Source organism: Parasteatoda tepidariorum, chromosome 3, assembly GCF_043381705.1.
Source record: "Parasteatoda tepidariorum isolate YZ-2023 chromosome 3, CAS_Ptep_4.0, whole genome shotgun sequence".
Lineage (NCBI taxonomy): Eukaryota > Metazoa > Arthropoda > Arachnida > Araneae > Theridiidae > Parasteatoda > Parasteatoda tepidariorum.
In genome coordinates this window covers 23,692,944-23,717,478 of record NC_092206.1, presented here as the reverse complement: position 1 = coordinate 23,717,478, position 24,535 = coordinate 23,692,944, and the positions used below count along the sequence as shown (strand labels likewise).

Here is a 24,535-nt window from a genome sequence, read left to right as displayed (position 1 = left end):
CCACAAAACAAGCTGTAAAAATATTAATGGTAATAAACTAATTTGTAATAAATAAAAAAACAAAAATAATAATAATCAAGAAGATGTTTACAAAATACCTTTTTTCATGGTAAATTGCCCTAGACAATGTTTAAATGTATAAGNTGCTAACGTAAAATATCCTTAGTACTGCATATTACTAAGCATAAAATCATTATATAACTTTAAAGAGCTTAATGGAAGCATGTGTTGACAGTCAGTTTAGTTAAATAATAAAATTAAAAATAAAGCAGCTAAAAAAATAATTAAAAAAATAAGAACATGAAGTTGTAGTCTACCAAACATTTTTTTCATTAAAAATAGCCTTACTCGAAAAACTTTGCAAATTAAACTAATAACATTCTTAGCCTGAACAATAGCATTTTTTTAAAGGATTTTTTTCGGTGAATATTAATTAAGATAAAATCACTATATTATTTGAAGAGCTTAAGGGAAGAGTGCATTGGCTGTTAATTTAGTTACTTTTTTTTGGGGGGGCGGAGGGACAGTTTTCGAATGTATAAGGAAAAAAAAGTAAAGTTGTATCTTACAATACATTTTTTTCTCGTTACGAATTGCACGAATAGAAATTTTATTATTAAATTAATAAAGTTACTTTTAACCGGGAAAATGTCATTTTCACTTAATATATTTTTCTATTCTACAAAGTTATTATTTTATTCGTGATAACTAGTAAGACATGATTTGAAAAGATAGAATTTCAATGCTATTTATGTATGCCATGCAGGTTTCTTTTAAATAACTCCATATAATTTTATTTTCGAGATTCAGACTATAAATTAAGTAAATATTTGTTCACATCACGACAAATCCGACAAGAATTATATATTGGCGAGATTTCATCAGAGCAGCGCCGTTTTCTACTTCTCTTTATAAAACGTAAATGTATTACACGTTAAGAGCTCGCAAATAGAGGAATAGGCATGCATTCATTTGACTGAAGTTCAGCTACAATGTTTGACACATAGCTATCTTCAAAATTCGTTATAGAAGATGGTGCTTTATAAAAGTTGTTATAAAATAATAATCAAATGTTTTGTTTGGCATTGATAGGCGCTGCAGAAGGAACAAAAAAATTATTTTTTTGGAATATTTTATGTTTCCAAAATCATCAAATTTGATAGATACATTAAATCGCTAATAAATAATCCATAAAGCATGGCTGCCTCAACCGAAACTGGTAAGTCAATTATATATTTTATATTATAACAGCATTTTACAGGGAACAGGGGGGTTTCGAATTTTTTTTTTTTTTTTTTTTTTTTTTTGCCGCTTCTCTCCTTTCGCCTTTACTGTACAATAATCCCCCACCTCCAAGTCTATATCAGAAAATGCAAACATGCATTTATTTAGATTTCAGACACAATCAAAACGATTCGCAGTTAGTAATTAGCCTTAATAAAGAAACTAAATTACAGTAGTTTATATTCTTGAACTAAAAATAAATATTTCATAATAAAATAAAAATAAGACAAATAACTTTTATATTAAAAAATTAAATTTAATTGAGTAGAGGATAATAGTAGCAAATAAAGCAGACGTCGACAGTAATCAGAGAAAAAACCGTAAAAATGATTCGTAAATTGAGTATCCGTTTATTATATAATTGATATTTAGATCTATGCCAAATAAAACATTGTATCAGAAAACTCAGTGCAGCGTTGTGTTTGGGAAAATGAAATGTGAATTTAAAAATAGTTCTTTCTTTTCATTTATTTTTTGAAAATTTTTGTTTCCTTTAAATTGTTTTTCGATTACTTTTTTTCCCGAGTATAATTATCTTACGGAATTCGGCTGAATTCCTTAAGATAATTATACTATTATCTTACGGAAGATAATAGTATATTCCGGAAGATAATAGTATTGTTCCGGTATTTTCCATAATTATCTTACGGAATTCGGCTGAATGCTGTAATTCAGATTTTGCTTAAAAATAAGATTAGCAACCGCATTTTCCCCTTTAGAGATTTACCGGTAACTGGAAGGGGAAAATTATTCCCACTTGTTAGAAATGGAAACCACTATTATAAAATACATTTCTAATTATGAGTGGTTTATCCTTCTTAGCTGACTGGTTTTAGGACTAATTCTTACATGTAATCATATGGTACAGTAAACACAATTATAAGCACAAGACTGCTACCATTTCGTTCCTAGAAGAATTTGAACACCCATGATTCTTAACTACAAATTTTATTTCATTAGCGGAAAATTCTACCAACGATATTTCGTCCACTTAAAATTTTATCCTGGTATTTTGTCATCATGGGATCCTGTTTGACAATGTTTTAGCTGCGTGAGATTTTTCTTCTTCTAATTTACATTTACAAGATTCTGTCATAGATTATTTTGTCTGTGAGAGGTTCTTAATCACGTTAACATGTGGAATTGACAGGTTCCGGCCATTTTTTGGTAATTCTCTGTATCATATTTATCTCTTCCATTGAATTCAATTAAGAATGACAAAGAAAGATTTTATTTGTGGACCAAATTTAAAATAAAGGGAAGTAAAACGTTTCTGATGAAACTAATACATTAAGTCTTTACACATAGTATGCACATATTTCCTTTTTATTTTCGAAATGGCTGAATACCTGTTCTTTGCGGATGAATTTGAAAAAAAAAGGAGAAAATTATTAATTAATCAGTATGGAACAACGCAACGAAATCCTCCACAAAACTGAGAGGCATATACAGACGCAATTAATAAAGTTAAAATAATTTCAATTTTTTTAATTTATTATTATTTGTTTCGTTTCCTGGAGGCTTTATATTACTAAATTTTATTTATTATTTTACTTTATCCGACGTTGAACAGCCGGCCCAATTTTGGGTTTATGTCTACTAATGTTCAACTCCGTAGCCTTGCAGTTTTGTACCAATCCAGAAGACAAGGAAATTCCTAGATCAGTACCCCCAGAGGTATTGATTTGTTATGGGAACATGGAGGACTTTGCGACTCAACAGATTTAACGTGCATCAGTCACCATCTACTACACGGGGACTCTTCGGCCGACGGGGTTCGAACCCACGAACTCTTGGACATGGGCCCAGTGCCCTACCAACCAGACTATCCCGGGCTTACATAACTAAATAAGGCAAAACGGTTTTTGTGCTTCATCTCAGCAGAAGAGAGATTAAATGTATTCAGCATTACTTGGCATGATACTATTGCTCGCAGCCGGATCATTATAAACAAAATTTAGCACCATGAAGTAATTTTCTTCAGATATCGATTCGGAAAGGCAGTGAGCCGTGATGGCTCAGGGGTTAGAGATTTCGCCTTTTAATGAGGTGAACCAGTTCGAATCCCGGTCGATACGAATTCTGCTGACCATAATGCTAACGTAAAATATCCTTAGTGGTAGACAGATAATGGGTTAGAGTCCCTTTGCTCCCAGGCTAACCATTGGAGATTTTGGTGGTTTTTCACTCCATGTAACGCAAATGCGGGTTAGTTCGCTAAAAAAAGTCCTCCACGAAGGCAAAATTTCTCCCAATACTTAATTCATGAGTTCCTTTGTTTTCTGGATTGGATTAAAAATTACAAGACTACGGAATTGAACATTAGTAGCTGTAAACCCCCAAAAATTGGGCCAGCTTTTCAACAACGGTTATAAAACAAAATATCGAGAGGCAGTTAAACACTTATTTTTATAGTATCAGCATTAAAACTGCTTAGTATTGGTTAATTGCTAATTACCTAATATACCAATGTAATACTGCGTACATTTATTAGTGTATTTAGTACCTACTGCACTACCCTTTAACATTTGAGTTTAATGCGAAATACCTTTGTCAATGGTAGCAAACTAAAACTGAAATTTTAAAACCAAATTTAATTCTTGTATAAAGCAAATATAAGTTTAAAAACAAATATAATTCTTGAAAGACCTTGATAAGGACTTCACTATAACTATATAATTATTTCCTTAAGTTTTAATATACTATTTAAAACATTTATAAGTAGTGGTGGAAAAAAGTTCTTTTATTTCTAATTTATTTAAATATTAATACATTTTTCTATTTCATTAAAATATTAATCTTCGCTAACACGAAAAATTTTTTTCTTTCTGAATCTAAGGAAAATCCGTTGTAGAATATTTATTAAAACTACCCCAATTATAAAACCAGCAGTTTGTATTATTAGCGTCATCTGCGTATGGCGATTTTCGATAGTTCCCCTAATCGAATCCCTTTTCTCCATTAACTTTGGTTTTAAGAACAGAGCCTATGTTATTTTATTTCAATAAAATGCAAATTACAAATATTAATTCATCATTGTGTCATAACTTTAGAAATTTTAATATGGTTACGTTGTCCTCCCATGTTATCACGTAAACTTTGATTATTGAATTTATCAGACACAGCGAAAACATTAAGTACTGAGAGTAAGATCTTTTTTTAATCAAATGGAGCTATAAGCTAGGATGTATCGCTGATATTATCTTTAAAATATGTTACCTTGTCAAATTTAAAGACAAAAAAGTATGCACGTTGGTTGGGTCACTTATTATTTCAGTAAGGGAAAATAAAAATGTTGTCAAAATCTGATGAATCACTATAGGGGAGGCAAAATATAAGGCATTAAAAACTGTTTGATTGCAGCTTGAAACGTGAATGTCTTTCTGTGATAATCATCTTTGAACTCCTCTCTGTTTTTTCCGACAATCAAACAAGTTTTGATCTGCATTCCTCAATAGTGATTTGTCAGATTTAAATGGCATTTTAGTTTCGTCACTTTGTCACTGTCAATGTGTATGCTTTTCAGCTTTCATCACCAAGCCTAATAAGTATAGGCCACAAATAAATATTTAACTAAAAAATAAATACATAAATGAATAAATAAAAACCTTATTTAAAACTGACAAATCCCTATGGAGAAACGGGATACGCAAAACATTATAACTGTTTGATTCGCGGTTGAAAATTGAAGTTTTTCTAAATAATTGTTTTCCAACTCCTCTCTAGTTTTTCAGTCGTAAAGCATGTTATGTTTTGTTACCTAACCTTTCTCAATAGTAATTTCCTAGATTTCAATAGCGTTGTGCTATATGGACAGTCATTACGGAATAAACTATTAATTTCAAAAATAGATAAAATTGTATTAGCTCTCTACGTTAAACATTTTTTTTTATATTCAAAATATACTTGAACGATTGTGAATAAGAAACTAGGCATAAACAAAGCACTTAATAACACTTTGGCATTTATAATTCATAATTCATCTTGATTGTGTCAGTTCAGATAATAGAATAAATTCATTTGGCGTCGTTTCCAAATGATTCTGTAGATTACACGTGTTTAAATGAAAAGAAATTTCACAATATCTGAGTTTTATATTCAATGTCATAAAAATTTGACAGAACATGAAGCAATCTTTGTGATATGCATTGTAATAAAAAGCAGATACTACAATTTATTCTGTAGACATTAAAATAGTATATTAGTGTGCCAAGAATACATTGAAAAACGGTATCCCTCCTGTTTTAGATATGGTTTATCACAATGCACTTTCAAGGAAAAAAAAGTTAAAGGTCACAAAATTTGTTCTAGATTTTTCTAGCGTATATCGTAAACTTATTATTTATTTTGAGCTGCACGGTTCCTATGGGTTTGAAATATTGGTTGAAAGTTTACGTAGGACTCAGAAGAATTTCAATTATAAAACTTTCGCAAGAGTATTTATGTTTATAACACAAATTGAATTCTAAACTTTTGATGTATTGTTTACAGTTACAGAGAGGGTTCACAAAAATCAATTCGTCTTTAAAAATTAAAAAAAAAAAAAAAAAATGCAAGTATATTTACGATAAATCCAGTGGGGTTTTTCTTTTATCAACCTCTTTAACCCTTCACTGTGCGTCTTTGCGCATCTACAAAGTTAAGTTTTTTTTCTTTCTTTTTTTTTGCAACCTTCATAATTTAACATTGAAAACTGCTTCGCACAATTGCAAAAGGGATTCTCTTAATAAGAGGAAAGAATTGACCACCAGAGAGTGAAAAACATGATCTTTCCTCTCAGATTCGTCAGTTTTACGCCAATTATCCTTTTGGTAAGATGGATAATTGTTGTTTGATTATTTCGTGTTTATTACTTCAACTTGAAGGTTCAGTCACCGACCCCCTAGAAAATTGCTGAGTAGCAAAAATTTATTCCCCCCTCCTCAAAAATTGCAAGAAATTTTTTCTGCATTTGTTTAAAGATTCGAAATAAACACTATGGAAATTTATAAAATGAAAACGCTTTAATTGCGATATTTACAATAATTTTTGGAAGCCTAATTACTAAAATCGAATAACATATCTTAATCAAAATATACAACTATGATAGAGTTGAGTTGTAGGCTGCTGATACTTCAACAGCATTTATCCTGTATTCCTTGACTAATCCTGCATGTGAAAATAATAATTACCCTTCACTTTTAAAAAGTGTGAAGTAAAGGGATAAGGGTTAAATCTTCCGCTGTTAGAAATCCATTTATGCATATTTTCTTTTGAACATTATGCTTTACCATGATTAAGAATGTTATAATGTGCCCTTTCTAATCATCATTTTTTTGTATTTTTAAAGACCGTATGATTTCTATAAAAAATGTATGCTAATGCTTCATTTTTCTCCATCACAATTCTTTAAAAAACCAAAATATAATCTATTACTTCCAAATTCAAATGGCGCAGGGGATAGAGCAGTCACCTGGTTACCCAGGTTCGAATCCCAATTATAGCTGGTCAGTTAGTATACTACTCTTGATTCACGCCAACCTCACTACTGATCTATAAAAGTTTTGTAGTGGTAGATGGATATTGGTTCGAAATCCCCTTGGAAGTCTTCGTGGTTTTTAACTCCAAGTAATGCATGTGAGTCAGTTACACACAAGCGAACTTGACCATGCTTGATCTAGGAATTTCTTTGCCTTTTGAGTTGGGTTCATAATAGCAAGACTGGTTGTGATGGATGCCAGATAGATTGTCTGTGCAAAGTCTGTGATAAAATAAAATTTATGATTTATTGCCCTCAGAGTTAAGTAGTTATGCTGAGCCAGGTCACTATTTCTTGACTTCGAGCTATAATTAGAAATATAATTTGGCATAACCCATATAACTAAGTGTTTAAAACACACATCATAAAGGAACATTAGACCTTGAAAGTAATTATTGCTTATTTTTACTTATTTTGCTTTTAAAAACACTTAATGCTTTGTGTTCCTTCTATGCAAGATACCTAATATACCAGACTTTAAGAGAAAATAATTCATTAACCTCCTGAGAAGCAGCGAACAACTGTATTGAACAATTTTCTCACTTAAAAAACAATTGGTACAAATTTATCACTTTCACATTTGGTACAATTTTATCACTTTCACATTTGGTATAATTTTACCAATTAAAAATATTTTTTTATGATTTGCTTTTTTGATTTATATCTATAATCTAATTAATTTTAGATTTGTAAGGTCATGGAAACAAATCTATAATCGTAAAAACATAACTAGGTTGTCTCTCGTTAGTCGGAATTTTAATTACAATTAAAGAAATTGTAAGAAAAATTAAAAATTTAAGTCAGTTGCCTTTTTGACATTTTTATAGTAATATCTTAATATCTGAGTCTAGTGGAGCTTGTTCCATGACCATTTTGAGAAAAAAAAATGCTCCATAAAAGTATTCGACACCATGTAAAAAATGCTATGAATTAAAATTTATTATTTTTTTAAGTAGTAATTGAAAAGAAAAATAACTAAATTGAATTAGTTGAACTTAGAAAAAAGTATTATACCGCGTTTTCTGCATCTTTTTTTTAAAGTCAGGTCTCAGAATGACCGAACGCTTTTTAATTACATTTTGATCAATATCAATTACATTTTTTTTAGAATTAATCTACATCGAATTCTCAAAGGAAGAAAATAATTTTCTTTCTGCGAGATAAAAAAAGAAGAATTGAATTTAAAGAATTAATGTCATTCAACACAATTATTCTGTTAAATCTTTAGCGTTCAAGCGACTTTGAAAAAAAGAATGGAATTATTATTTTCTATAAATTTTATTTAGTGATAAATTTATGCTTGTATCGGCCAGAAACGACTGAATCCAACGTTTTCAATATAATCGTGCTGCTGCAACTAACATTTGAACATTTTAGCTAGTCGGAAAAAAGAGTTGAAATTTTGATTTCAAAATTCCATAGTTTCAGACACAAAAGCAGAAAATAAAAACGTAGTAAATATATATTGTATTTCATTTTGTTAGCGTATTGAATTTTTCCTTGATAGCTCTTATCTCCAGAAAAAATAATAAATTTAAGTGATAGGTAGTATTAGAATGACATATGACGTCATACAGAAAATTTGTGATGTCATTCTGACTCTAAATATCAGTGATATTTTTTTTTTATCAAAATGGAAGACAATAAATTCACATGCATATCTTTTTACGCAAATTATATATAAGTAATATGACTCTTAAGATAAATGATTTTTTAAAGATTTGTCTTTATTAAATTGGGATATTATTTTTAAGACCTTTGTATAATTTTTGACAATTCTTTCCTAGGTGTGCACTTGAACTCTAGAAGAATGTCCACCAAATTTAAAAGTTTTTCAGCCCGACTTACTAGAAAAAAATATACTGACACAAATGTCTTAGAAACTAATTTACGCCGATGTCTCAACACAGCAGATATCACTCTTCTAGCCGTTGGTCACATGGTTGGATCTGGTGTCTATGTTCTAACTGCAACTGTGTCCAAAAATATTGCAGGTCCGGCGATAATCTTAGCTTTCTTGCTCAGTGGATTTGCTTCATTTTTAGCTGCTTTGTGTTACGCTGAACTTGGAGTTAGATATCCAAGATCTGGATCTGCATATTCATATACGTATTTAGCCCTTGGAGAACTATGGGCTTTTCTAGTCGGTTGGAATGTAGCACTGGAACATGTCATAGGTGCAGCTGCTACAGCTAGATCATGCAGTGCTTACATAGACTCTTTAACTGGAGGTCGAATCAAAAATGGAACAATAACATTTATTGGTGAAATCAACCAACCATATATGGCAGAATACTTAGATTTCCTAGCATTAGGAATTTTAACTTTATTTGTGATATATTTGTCATTTGGGGTTAGAATGACTTCACATTTAAATAACGTGTTCACATACGTAAACTTATGTGTTATACTTATTATAATCGGTGTAGGAGCATACTTTGCTGATACGGCGAATTGGACTAATCCAGAAAGAGGAGGATTCCTGCCGTATGGTTTTTCGGGAGTTCTTGCTGCAGCTGCTTCATGCTTCTATGCTTACGTGGGATTTGATGCAATCGCCTCATCGGGGGAGGAAGTAAAAAATCCACAGAAATCTATACCCAAAGCAACTATGTTTTCAATGGCTATTGCTACTATTGCTTACGTTGGAGTATCTACTGTATTAACTCTGATGGTTAACTACAAGGATATTGTCGAAGACTCTGGATTACCGGAAGCTTTAGCTTATCATGGCGCACATTGGGCAAAAATAGTAGTGATTGTAGGAGCTGTTAGTGGTATGGCTACTGCAATAATTGGAAGCCTCTTTGCCCTAACCAGAGTAACATATGTTATGGCAGATGATGGACTTTTGTTTGCTTTTTGTGCAAATGTTAACTCGAAAACCAAAATCCCCTTAACAGCAATGTATATTTTCTCTTCCCTGTCCGGCATCCTTACATTAGTTTTTGACATCAGTATTTTAGTAGAAATGCTTTCGATTGGAACCTTGTTTGCTTACTTAGTTGTTAGTGCTTCAGTCATAGTCCTTAGATACAAACCAGCCGCTGAACTAAAGACAAATTGGCAAGAACTCAGCCCAATTGGAGGTGATAAAAGCAAAGAAATACAGGTGGTAGAGGCTGTAGATCCTGCAGGACAATTAAAAAGCCAGTTCAGAAAACTACAGGCTTTCATTGACTGGCACCCGGGGAAGCTTGTTCTTATGTGCTTGACAAGCTATGTAGTGTTCACATTTCTGCTGTGTGGATTTGTGAGAGTGTGTTATGTCAGCATAATTGAGGGTGCTTGGTGGTCTATTTGTATAGTGGTCATTCTACTCTGTGGTTTTGCAATATCATTCATTCTGATAATGCTTCATGAACAATCCTCATTACATATTAATTATAAGGTAAGGCACTATACATTCTCTAGAGTCAATATTTTGATTGATTTAAAAAAAAGTAAATTTTAGAACTTAAGGCCTTAGTTTGTGACTATAATAGGTAAAAAAATTAATTGTGCTTTGAATTTTTGTTCAACAGCACTGAATTAAGTACCTGCGTCGCATTAAGAATATTTTTGCTATGTCTATTTTTAGTTTCCTTTCTTATTTCATCGTAGGAATGATAAAAAAAAAAATTCTAAATTATGAAGCATTCAGTGAATTTACCAGATTTTACCAATATTTATTCTTTAATTATAAAGTTTAACGGAAAACAAATATTAAAATTTAATCAGGAAAAAATTCATACTGATCATTAAACATATTTGCCAAACTTCAAACCTTTTTTTTTTAATTTTGAGATATATCGGTAAAAATATTAAGATTAAATTGTGAAAAATACTAAGTTATAAAGTGTTATGCACATTTACCAAAATTTTACGGTTTATTTGTGATTTGTTCTTCATTCTTAATTACAATTAGTACCTTAATCACAATTACAATTAGTATCTTAATCACAATTACAATAAGTATCTTAATCACAATTACAATAAGTATCTTAATCACAATTACGATTAGTAATTACACTCTTAATTACAATTAGTATATTAATTGTAAAAGTAACTCGGACTTGAAACAAAAAGGATAACAAACTACTAATGATTAAGAATTTTTGTTTCTGTTCCACTCTCAACATTTCTTCTTTTTTTAAAAAAGAAAAATGGTACTTTGCGAAATTACGTGAATCGGTTTTACACAGATTTCTATTTTTAAAATGTCTTTTTTTTGTTCCTTTACAGATTTAGATTTATTATAGATGAACGTTTCTTTTAGGTACCTCTGGTTCCTTTGATTCCGGCATTAAGCATTTTTTTCAATGTGCTCCTTTTAGTAAATCTTCAAGCTGCCACGTGGTTGAGATTATTAGTTTGGGTAATTGTAGGTGAGTGTGAAACTGCTTTTACCAGAGCATTAAATGGTATGATACCTCCAATAATATTTACGTGATAGGCTAATTGAATAGTCTAGTTTATTGAAAACAATCGCCGTCATTTAGAAATGCACTTGGCTAATTCAGGAAATTTCTAAACAGTTTTAAATCAACCTGACACTTTTTATGGTTCATTGCAGTGAAGGCTCATGGGAAAATTAGAAAATTCATCATCCCATGATTAATTAGCCTGATTTACTATTTCAGGCTGTTTATACTGAGTGTAGTAATGGCTTATAGTAAATAGCTTAATTAAAGTTTTATTAAAAAAAGTCGAAGAAAATCTAGTCTCATCGAGTAGTTATTTGCACATTTCCTATTTAGCCTAAAAGTCAATATGCTGATTGTAATAAGTCTAACAATATCAGGATCTTTTGGAAATAATGAGGATTTTTTCAATTAGCCAAACGTATTGCAAAATACTAACTATATTTGCAAAGAACCGGTACTTCATTTAGCGTACGATATATATATATATAGTTAATAATTCAAAAATTATGTAATTAAAGTCACAATATTTGGTAAAAATCATTAATTGGGTATACTATAGCCTACGTCACAGGTTGTGTTATTCCTACTAAATTTAACCCATGAACGGCATTTTCTGCGACCCTAACTTCAAGCCACAAATAAACAAACGAAGTGTTTGATCGTTTAAATAGCTGCTCGCCAGATTTTATTGCATTATAAAGAAAAGTAATTGATATACGATTTTTGATTAATAATTGATTTATGTGGATAGTGGCATTTATGTGGATAGTGGCATAGAATTTAGCATTGCGTCATGGTAAATGTTATTCCTACTAAGTGGAAGTAGTTGTGTTTTTTTTATATTATACCCAATTATTGTTTATTTAAATGATGAAAATTAAAAAACCCGTCTAATTCAGCTAATTTTGAAACTGATGACTAGCATCAGCATGCACGCTATTTAAATGAGAGATTCTGCTTGCCATCATTAACATTATGCACCTATAAATAAAGGGATTGATTTAATTTTGAAATTAAGCTGTAATCAAAACTGGTACACAGCGTATATTTTTGACGATTCTTACAGCAAATTGAAGGCGAGCACGAAAGCAGATTGATAATTTAAAAAAAGTCTAGGAATACATGCAAAAGAGTAGTATTTCAAATTTTGTAACTTGATTTCCATGTACACTGTAAAAAATGGATAATCTAATTTCACGAAGCTTTCTTTCTTTGACGAGTCGCTTCCTAGTACATGCTCCAAACGAACATTTTGTCAAGTGATGAAATAATCCATCGTCATTTCTTCGAGGAAATAATTTCGTCAAAAAGTAGAGAAATATTTCGCCATTCTACGACCGATCGACTTGTCTTCATCCTAGTTTTGTCATTTTACTTATCAATTTCCCACAATGCACTGTGATGAGGTTTCAAGTTGAGGAAATATTTTTGGTATTTGTGAGTTCGAATTTCGTCCCAAATCATGCAATTTCGTGACGAAATAATTCTCAAAATTAACAAAATACAGCTGAAAGATTGCTGAATTGTCAAAAGCGGGAGTAACCCTTGAATACTGAAGGACTGAATAACAAATGGCATTATTAAAAGCTTACTGCCATCTGCATAAGCAAATTTAATTCGACTGAATAATTTCTCACACATTTCTACGTAGCCTAAATGCATATAGTCTGAAAAAGTTCAAAAAATATCAGGGTTATTAGAAAAATATTAAAAGCTTCTCAAACACACAGTTTTTTGAATTTAGTTACTTAACTTCATCTCTTTCTTTTTATAGGTTTGTCAATATACTTTGCATACGGCATTTCCCATAGCAAACTTAACGCTACTTCGTCGACATCCAAGTTAAATGCCTCACAGCCAACAATATCAGAGTTAATAAAATGATTCGAAAGTTTTGATGACTGAAAAAGAAAAAAATCTCAGAACAAGCCAATATCCTGTCCAAAGAAGGTTTTCTATAGATAATACTAATCTACATTGATACATATCATTAAATAATGTAATTCTAAATTTTTCCTCTCACATAATGAAGTGTGTTAAGCAAAAACTCATATTTATTATTATTATTTTTTATATGCATAAATTGAATTAATCTACTCAAGATATTAATAACATGAACTCAAGAAAGTAGAGAAAAAATGATCAAGTAGTAATGCATTACTACCCTCGCTGTTTTAAATTTTGCAAAAAAAAATTTTGATTTTCGAGTTTTTGGCAATTTTTTATACTTTAAAAAATTTAGACGATAGAGGGTGGATTCAGCACACATCCACAACAGAACGTCTGTCCTTTTTTTTTTTTAGAAAGAAGAAAAGACAAGAAATAAAGGCTTTACTTTATTAGCTTGGGGGGGGGGATAGCTTTTTACACCTTTTTGAATAGTAACTGATTTTTTTTTCTAAACATTAAAGCAATATTTTGTTACTGCTTATGTTTTTGTTCTAAAAATATTTGCTTACGTTGTTTATGTTTTCATTTATGTTTTATTCAGCACACATAAAAGTTATAAATTTTTCATTGTAAACCAGTTTTGGTTTTATTTTGCAAATAAAAAAGAGGAAAAAAAAACACATTTGTTGCAATTACCTATTATGGTTTTTAAAATGTTGGTATCTGATAATTTAATATAGACAATATTATAAGATTGCCAGATATGTTATAGCTTCGTATTAGCGGTAATTTTATATTGAAAATTATAATAATTATGAATTTGTATATAATAATGAATTCGTATGAATTTGTACAGTTTCAAACCCGTTAAGGTAAAGAAATGTACCTATTCGGAAGCGTTGCGGATAATTGAATGGACACACTGATGGATATTTTTCCATAATTTTAAAATAAAAATTGTAACAATGCCTTTTTCGCTTACATTTTTGCAAGTTTTAAATATAAATTAATAAAAAGGAATACGAACGGAATTTTTTAAAAAAAATAAAAAGCACGTTGTATTACGAGGTGCATCTAGAAAGTAAGTTTCCCGAATTTAAAAAAAAAAGAAGAACTCACACTTTCAGGAACATATTTATTAGCAACAAGTACAGCAATGTTTCAGCTATTTTTTGACATAGCCGCCACCAGAATTGAGACACTTGTCGTATCGTGGGATCAACTTTTGTATATCCCTCTGTCGAACTCTGCCGCCTGTGAATGGAACCAGCGTGTGACAGACGTCTACCGTTACTGTGAAACACCGCGGAAATTGTGACGTGCCATTCAAAACAAGAGTAATGGAATGCTTACTGCAGATGTTGCGTTCCTCCATGGCCATGCTTGTCCGCATACGGCACAACGCACAGCAGCTGTTTTAACGGAATTTGGTTGAGAGTTGTTTGATCATCCATCCTACAGCCCTGATATTGCTCCCAGCGGTTTTCACGTTTTCTTGCACCTCAAGACATTCCTGTCCTCCGGTGAGCGCTTTGGCAACGTCGAATTAAGACGTCTGAAGACGTCTGTCACACGCTGGTTCCATTCACAGACGGCAGAGTTCGACAGAGGGATATACAAAAGTTGATCCCAAGACACGACAAAGTGTCTCAATTCTGGTGGTGGCTATGTTGAAAAATAGCTGAAACATTGCTGTACTTGTTGCTAATAAATATGTTCCTGAAAGTGTGAGTTCTTTTTTTTTTTGTAAATTAGGGAAACTGACTTTCTGGATGCTCATCGTAGTTGTTAAAAAAAATATTTAATATGTTTTGAATGGGATAAAAAATTCTATCATTGAACGAAATTTCTAAATTTTTGTAAACTACAAATTGTAACTTTACAATTTCGTAAACTTTGTTCCGTTACAAATGGATTTTACGGTAAAAAGTACAGACACTCGGAATGTCGGTGTTTTTTCTGCCGAAATTTGATTAGGAATTGTTGGCATTATTTTCCTTTGTCTATACACCCTTTGAGAGTTGAGCTTACTTGTAAAAAAATGTTTCTTAAAAAAAGTGGTTGCTATTGCTTCCGTCTTCATAATCTGTTCATCGAATGGCTATTTTCAAAACTTTAACGTATCTTAGACTGTAGGTTTATTTTTTGAGACAAAAGCTATTCCTTTATATTTCCTACTTTAATATTTCCATCTAAAAGTGAAATTAAAAAATCTCGATGAATAAATAAATGTCTATTTTAAAGAAAAAGAAATTTGGCAAAAATATTTTCGTAGGTAATAAAAATATTTTCAAATTCCGATAAACTCTGAACAGATCTGTTGCTATGGATTTGTTTAAATCTTTAGAATTTAAAAATCACATTAAATGAGTTGCAAAAATATGCAAGCAGGTGTAGATTATGGTCATTTATCATTTATGGGAGGCTTAACCCCTTCCTTCTCGCTCCCATGAAAAAGACGGGGTGAGGTTTCGCCCTCTATTTCTCGCTCCCGTGATATATATATTTACCCTAATTAAGCGCTTATCTCAGCAAACTGCGTATTCTTTAAGAAATTGAGTGCAGGATTTCAAATTTATAAAAACATTTTGCATTTACTTAACACTAAGAGAAAGTTTCTTTTTTATATTTATTAAGTTTTTATGCTCGAATTGTTTTTTTTAAATAAGAAAAATCTTTATCCATTTCAAATAAACAATTATTTATCAATCTGACTTATGTTTAGGAAACTTGTACGCTTTATTAGTTTTTAAGACACACAGAATTAATAAACAATATGATTGAGTACGTACAGAGACAGGAGAATTTTATTTGTCCTAGGTTATGTACAGAGACATGATACTATTAGTATTTGTCCTAGACTATCTACAGAAACTGAAGACTTTTAGTATTTGTCCTCGACTATCTACAGAAACTGAAGACTTTTAGCATTTGTCCTAGACTATCTACAGAAACTGAAGACTTTTAGTATTTGTTCTAGATTGTGTACAGAGACATGATACTTTTAGTATTTGTTCTAGACTATCTACAGAAACTGAAGACTTTTAGTATTTGTCCTAGACTATTTACNAAAAAAAGAACTCACACTTTCAGGAACATATTTATTGGCAACAAGTACAGCAATGTTTCAGCTATTTTTCAACATAGCCGCCACCAGAATTGAGACACTTGCCGTATCGTGGGATCAACTTTTGTATCCGTCTGTCGCAGAATTTTGCCGCCTGTGAATGGAACCAGCGCGTGACAGACGTCTACCGTTACTGTGAAACACTGCGGAAATTGTGACGTGCCATTCAAAACAAGAGGCAGGTGCTGCATTCCCCCATGATAATGCTTGCCCGCATACGGCACGACGCACAGAAGCTGTTTTGACGGAATTTGGCTGAGAGTTGCTTGATCATCCATCCTACAGCCCTGATATTGCTCCCAGCAATTTTCACGTTTTCTTGCACCTCAAGACATTCCTGTGCTTATGAGCGTTTTGACAACGACGAAGAGCTGAAGACGTCTGTCACACGCTGGTTCTATTCACAGACGGCAGAGTTCTATGACAGAGGGATACAAAAGTTGATCCCACGATACGACAATTGTCTCAATTCTGGTGGTGGCTACTTTAAAAAATAGCTGAAACATTGCTGTACTTGTTGCCAATAAATATGTTCCTGAAAGTGTGAGTTCTTCATTTTTATAAATTAGGGAAACTGACTTTCTGGATACTCCTCGATGTTGTTAAAAAAAAACTATCTAATATGTTTCGAATGGGATAAAAATTCTATCATTGAACGAAATTTCTAAATTTTCGTAAACTACATTTTTTTGTGAACTACAAATTTTAACTTTACAATTTCGTAAACTTTGTTCCGTAACAAATGGATTTTACGGTAAAAAGTACAGGCACTCGGAATGTCGGTGTTTTTTCTACCGAAATTTGATGCGGAATTTTTTACATGTACGCACTTCTTCTGTACCATGAAAAATACAGGCAGAAACTATAAATTAAGCAAAAAGCTCTAAACGTAACCTTTTTATAAATTCGACTTGAGTTTTGAGAAAATCTTGTAGCTTTTTATTAACGCTAACTCTTTCCTTTTATTATTCAGTGAATATGCATTGTTTGGTATAGAAGTTTCATATAAATAGCAGAATATCTTAAGTTTTAATAAAGATCTAAAACTAATATTAAAAAAGTAATATATTTAACAATCATCACTTAAATCAGGAACTCTTACTAAAGATTATTAAAAAAAAGAAAGAAAAAACTAGGCATTGTTTTCCTTTGTCTATACACCCTTTGAGAGTTGAGTTTACTTGTAAAAAATGTTTCTTAATAAAAGTGGTTGCTATTGCTTGCGTCTTCATAATTTGTTCATCGAATGGCTATTTTCAAAACTTTAACGTTTGTTATACTGCAGGTTTATTTTTTGAGACAAAAACTATTTCTTTATATTTCCTACTTTAATATTTCCTTCTAAAAGAGAAATTAAAAAATCTCGATGAATAAATAAATGTCTATTTTAAAGAAAAAGAAATTTGGCAAAAATATTTTCGTAGGCTATTTTTCAAATTCCGATAAACTCTGGACAGATCTGTTGCTATGGATTTGTTTAAATCTTTATAATTTAAAAATCACATTAAATGAGTTGTAAAAATATGCAAGCAGGTGTATATTATGGCCATTTATCATTTATGGGAGACTTAACCCCTTCCTTCTCGCTCCCATGAAAATGACGGGCTGAGGTTTCGCCCTCTATTTCTCGCTCCCGCGATATTGACGGGCTGGAGTGTTCAGTAGTAACGTGCCTATTATAATAAAACTAATTTATTTCTTTTGACCGGAAAACATTTTATTTCTCATTTTACAAACCAGATGGCAGTACCAGGATATTTTTAAGGTAATTGTAGATGGTTAATTTTTTTAAAACTAGATGTCAGCACTAATCAAATACGTAATACAAATACAAAAGCCAAAAAATAGGCACTTTTATGACCGTTTTCAAGAAAATTAACCGATCGTTAAGGGGTTAAACTACATTTATTATAACAGTGCATTACTAAAGGTCAGTATTTCTTAGTGGACTTTTCAATCAATCACAACAAACTGTTTCTGACATGTGTTTCAAAGAGCGTCACTTTTCATTTTCAGAGACTTGTACTATGCTTCTTTTTTGTGATCGTAAATTAATTGTAAGTTTAGCAAATGTTTTAACAAACAGCAAAAGGTGTATAAGATTTTTGCCAGTTTTGTTAATTATGTATGATAATTTCAAATTGAAATTTATTTCTGTAATGAGTGTTCCGTACTGTTATAATTTTCATTCTAAAATTATGGTAAGCTAATCGTCTGCAGTCTGTACATCCAATTAACAGTAAAGTTTGTGATAAAGCACGTTTTTTACCATTACGGTTTTTAAACTGTTTACAACTAGTCTAAGAAAGCATGAATGCAAAGTTATACGGTTCTTTTTAACTATTTACAACTAGAATGGTTTTAGAACCATAAAAAATAAGTTTGAAAATCTCCCATATGATGTAGAAACTCTTTATTTAAAGGGAACGTGGAAAATATTATAATGTCAACGCTGGGATTCGAACCCCGTCTTATCGGTCACAAGATTGAGATATTAGGCCATTCGTCTATAATATGTACTTATCAGAAGAGAACTAAGTGGCTTCATTGGGGGGGTCAACTTGGTGCGATAAAATTCTGATTGTTTAACCATATTAGGTGAGAGCAGTTACTAAACGATTTTTCTCACAGTTAACAGTTAAATAACTTGTTATTTAATTATTTTTTGCAGAGAAGTTTCTAACAGAGTGCAAATTGCTTGAAAATGAAGTAACTTATTGAATTCACATTTAAAGCATTTGAAGTGAATTTAAGGTTTTTAGGGTCATGTCAGACAAATTGCAGGCAAAAATTGAGAGTTCCATTTCGATTGACTCCAATCCCTTCATCAACAACAAAGGTTGACACGGTGCTAGTCTATATATTAATAATCTTGGAATGCGATATTCTTTCCGCCATTGACATTGTCGACTAATGACATTGCCAAAACTTTTACATATCTTGTACTCAGCTGTTTGCCTGAGACAGTGTACGCCATGAATAGAAAACATTCGAGAATTATGTTCTGTCAGTAAAGATCGTAATGATGACAGTTGTTCTCTCATAAGTTGATCCATCTTAGAGAGACTAAACATATTAGATGGTGTGATGGATGGAATCTCCTTTTATGCGCGAAAAAGGATGAAGTGTTATGACGTGCGGCATTCTGATTGTCCACAAAGTGTTATGAAATTCTATTTGGCCATGTGACAAGAAATGAAATCTTAAAGAATGACAAACAGTTTTGAAAAAAAATATACCCCAGAGGGTTTTATTTATTTATATAATAATACAATACATTAAAATTTACAATACAACACAATACCTGCAATATTATGCAACATTTACATTATATAATCGTTTCCTTTGATTTTTTACTGATCCAATGGTGTTTCTGGATTAAATGGATACTGTCTTTTCCTACAGGGTTTCACAACTGTACATAAATACAATGCATCCAAAGATTCCGAAAAATTGTTTAAAAAGTAACGCATGTTATCCCATTCTTGATCCTCCTCTGGAGCAATGAGAGAAAAATCCACGCCTAGGGGCTCTTAAAAACACGTCTTGGAGCTCTTGAGATTCAACCAACACTTGAGGCATATAAAATACTTCTGATTCATCTAATGTTAGAGGAATATCAAATACTTCTGTTTCATCACAAGGCATCTGGGCGCTATCCAACATTCCCTTGAGGTTTGTCACATGAGGGTTCGTCATTCTCTGGAGGCACATCCAACATTTGGGTTTCAAAATTCACTTGGGTACTGGGTACTTGTGGAACTTTAAACTCCTCAGGAAGCATTTGCACAAAAGGCTTCGCAGGGGATGATCGGCTCAAACGTTACGTAGCCTCGCATTTATCAACTCCGGGAGCTACGGCCACCGTAGCTTATAATTACAGGCCGTTCATCAAACGCAATCGATGCGAGGCTACGTAACGTTTGAGCTGCGCATTCACCCCTCCCGCACGGACGCAACAGCGTTGCAACATAATAGCCGAGCATCTTCTCCGGCCGCTACAGTAACAGTAACTTACAGTTACATGCCAAGCTTCAACCGCAATCGATGCGAGACTACCAGAACATACACCCCACACCCACGGACGCTATAGCATTGCAACGTAGAAGCCAAGCTTCTGCTATGGAAGCAACAGCCAGCGTAGCCTCGTATCGACTGCGGTTGAAGCTTGGTCTGTAACTGAAAGTTACGGGAGCTGTAGAGCCTGGAGTTGATGATCAGCTTGTACGATACAATTAAGTAACACCCGTGGTAGAGGTGGTGGATGCTCGACACAAGCATTACGTAACCTCGCAAAGACTTGAACAGACTGAGCAAACAGCAAGCAATCAATGCGAGGCTACGCAACGTTTGAGCTTAGCATTCACCCCCTCCACCACGGACGCAACAGCGTTGTAACGTACAAGCCGAGATTCTTCTCCGGGCTCTACAGTTACCGTAACATACAGTTACTGACCAGGCTTCAACCGCAATCGATGCGAGACTACGTAACGTTTAGCTGAGCATACACCCCACCCCCACAGATGCTACAGCATTGCAACGTAAAAGCCGAGCTTCAGCTATTGAAGCAACAGCCAGCGTAGCCTCGTATTGACTGCGGTTGAAGCTCGATCTGTAACTGTAAGTTACGGGGGCTGTAGAGCCCGGAGTTGATGATCGGCTTGCACATTACAATTAAGTAACACCCGTGGTAGAGGTGGTGGATGCTCGACTCAAGCATTACGTACCCTCGCAAAGACTTCAACAAGCTGAACAAACAGCAAGCAATCAATGCGAGGCTACGCAACGTTTGAGCGAAGCATTCACCCCCTCCCCCACGGACGCAACAGCGTTGTAACGTACAAGCCGAGCTTCTTCTCCAGGCGCTACAGTCACCGTAACTTACAGTTACAGACCAGGCTTCAACCGCAAACGATGCGAGACTACGTAACGTTTAGCTGAGCACACGCCCCACCCCCACGGATGCCACAGCATTGCAACGCAAAAGCCAAGCTTCAGCTATGGAAGCAACAGCCAGCGTAGCCTCGTATCGACTGCGGTTGAAGCTCGGCCTGTAACTAAAAGTTACGGGAGCTGTAGAGCCCGGAGTTGATGATCGGCTTGTACGTTACAATTAAGTAACACCCGTGGTAGAGGTGGTGGATGCTCGACTCAAGCATTACGTTGCCTCGCAAAGACTTCAACAGGCTGAGCAAACAGCAAGCAATCAATGCGGGGCTTCGCAACGTTTGAGCTTAGCATTCTCCCCCTCCCCCACGGACGCACCAGCGTTGCAACGTACAAGCCGAGCTTCTTCTCCGGGCGTTACAGTCACCGTACCTTACAGTTACAGACCAGGCTTCAACCGCAATCGATGCGAGACTACGTAACGTTTAGCTGAGCACACACCCCACCCCCACAAACGATACAGCATTGCAACGTAAAAGCCAAGGTGAAAGCTACAGCCAGTGAAGCCTTGTATCGACTGCGGTTAAAGCTCAGCCTGTAACTGCAAGTGAAGGGGGTTGTAGTGCCCGGAGTTGATCATCGGCTTGTACGTTACAATTCTGTAACACCCGTGGTAGAGGTGGTGGATTCTCGACTCAAGCATTACGTAACCTCACATAGACTTCAAAAGGCTGAGCAAACAACCGCAATCAATGCGAGGCTGCGTTACGTTTGAGCTAAGCATTCACCACCTCCCCCACGGACGCTACACCGTCGCATCGTACAAGTCGAGCATCTACTCCGGGCGCTACAGTCACCGTAACTTACAGCTCCCGACCAGGCTTGAACCGCAATCGATGCGAGATTACGTAACGTTGGAGCTGAGCATCCACCACCTCTACCTCAACCCTCCACCTCTACCTCCCTTGACAGAAACTTCCACTTCGATTTGAACACGCCTACTTCGATGAATTCCTCATTGAACAGTTGACTTGCTACATGTGACTGCGACATTATCCTAGTCCTGGCACCGTTGCCTTTTTGTTAATATCACACACAATGTCGGCCTCTATACACTCGACTGCTTACGACAACATTTTCTCTGGAACAACCACGACCGTGATTTAATGCAGCTCTCACGATTAGCATCCAAGAAAGCCTGGTGATCTTAACATAGCTCTCCCGGTTTCTCCTAAAACAGCAAAAAATCGACTTGTTGCATCAGTTCATCGAATTCTATCACACATATAGTTCTGGCGGGGAAGTACTGTAGTGTATCTACCACTACAAAAATATAATTCCATTACACAAGTATGTAAGCCGTGTTAACTTGTTTCTATACTGGGGCTAGATGAAGGTTTGTATAGTCGAGATGACTCTCCCCACACTGATAAAAAAAATTTCTACAAAATTAAAAAAAGGGTTTTTTTTTGTAATTTGAAAGAGTATTAATTTGTCAAAGTTTTTAAGAAAAAGTGTTTTAAGAGTTACATATTTTTCTTTAACCCATTTTGTTATGAAAACGAAATTGATTTCATCTACGGAGCACAGTCTAAAAATAAATTGAAGAATGTGTTTAGTTCATTGTTTCATAAAGCTTGGCTGCAATTTTTTTTACTTATTTTTTTAAAAATCTAAAATGTTTAATTCGTGTTGTTTTTTTTCCTACCAACTGTCGTCTGCAGCTTATTTTGAGAGGCGATATTTTCAAACAAATAATTTTGCTTCCTATAAAGTAAATAATATAATTTTTGAGTTCAAATCTGCTCCATTTCATAACATATTAGTGATATTGGTACTTACGTATTAACGCAACCAGGCCAAAATTCGCATAAATCGCCAAATTTGGCGACCCTACTTACGGCAACCCTACGTGTTATACCTGGTTTTTCGTAAACAAATTATTTTGCTTACTGGTTAGATTGAATGCCTTGAAATACTTTAACTATGGGTATTCAACAACCGTCATCATCTTGACTCATACCTTATCGAATTTATATGGCGCCAAGCTCAAGCTGTTAATGGCGAAGACGGTTTTCAATCAGTGCTAAAAGCAATAGCCAAAAGATTTCCGCCGAAAAAATAATTCTGCATCTTATTCAAATTTGAAACCGGAAGGGTTTAATTGCTATTTTATATTTTAAAACAAAATAATATAAAAAAACTGTATTTGTTATGAGAAATAATGCACTATGTGATGTAGAAATAATATGTAATCTAAAAGGTTATTAAAATATATGCTTATAATTTTGTTTATAAAATACTTTGTTTTATAAAAAAAAATTGATTTCAATTTTTTCTACTTACGCCAAATTTGGCGATTTATGCGAATTTTAGCCTGGTTGCGTTAATACGAAGTACCGTGATATTGAGTAATTCTGATATGTTTGAAGCGTACAATTGTTTTAGATACTTATAGAGAGATTGTTAAAAAGGCAACATGGTTGCTATATTTAGAAAAAACTCGATCTTTTTTCAGTTAAAATTTGTCTTAATAATATGAGGTGCTCCTTCTCTAAAAGAGTGGTCCCAATTGTTAAGTAATCAAATAGAGGATAATTTTAAAAGTCAAAGTGTTGGATAGAATATTATTTAATATTCTGAATAATATTATTGGATTTGATATTATGTATTAGTGAATATAACATTATGTATTATTGAATATGGGTACCTGGACTTATGGGTATTGGTGGAAATGAGCTAGCTGATGAAGCAGCACGGGCTGGCTCTAATGCAATTTTCTGGTTCCCTTAACCTGCGCTGGGATTTTCTCTCTCCTCATTTAGGGCATCCATTTTCAAGCTCGACGGCAAGATTGCCCATGAGCAATGGCGTGCTGCTGACGGTCAGAGCTAAGCTAAGGAGCTGAATCGTGACTGTCCCAGTGTACGTCAAAAGGAGCTCTTAAAGCTTAATAGAAACAGTTTAAGGAAGATCATAGGTCTTCTTACTGGTCACTGCATCCTCAGGAGACACCTGCACATAATGGGAGTGGAATCCAATCTCTTTGTCGGGGTTGTCATCTTGAAGAAGAGACATCACGACACATACTCTGTGATTGCGATGTCTATTCTGCTCAAAGATTTGAGCATTTAGGGCAGCATTGCGTCAATTCCTGGGAACTACAAGACGTTCCTGTAAGGTGCTTGTTGAATTTCATTTCAACTATAGGGCTTTCTTGCTAATCACGATTTAGGGTTTGGGTACAATAGACCTCTGGTCGATGTACCCTGCTCGTCAGAGCTGCCCAACCTCTAAGTCTAAGTCTAATTATTGAATATAATATTATGTATTATTGAATATAATAATTTATGTAATATTATTGAATATTTCATTAGTTCTTATATTAGCAGTAATTAAATTATTGCGCATCATGCTGGCTGT

At 33.6% G+C, this 24,535-nt stretch overlaps 1 protein-coding gene across 1 annotated transcript; it reads left to right on the top strand.

The window, feature by feature from the left end:
* Window positions 1-891: 891 nt before the first annotated feature.
* LOC107443025 (cationic amino acid transporter 4-like) lies at window positions 892-13,778 on the top strand. Its single transcript, XM_043051502.2, has 4 exons — window positions 892-1,219; window positions 8,590-10,193; window positions 11,061-11,169; window positions 12,983-13,778. Exons 1-4 carry the CDS (start codon window positions 1,198-1,200, stop codon window positions 13,090-13,092), a joined length of 1,845 nt encoding a protein of 614 aa, XP_042907436.1. The 5' UTR covers window positions 892-1,197; the 3' UTR covers window positions 13,093-13,778.
* Window positions 13,779-24,535: the final 10,757 nt, after the last annotated feature.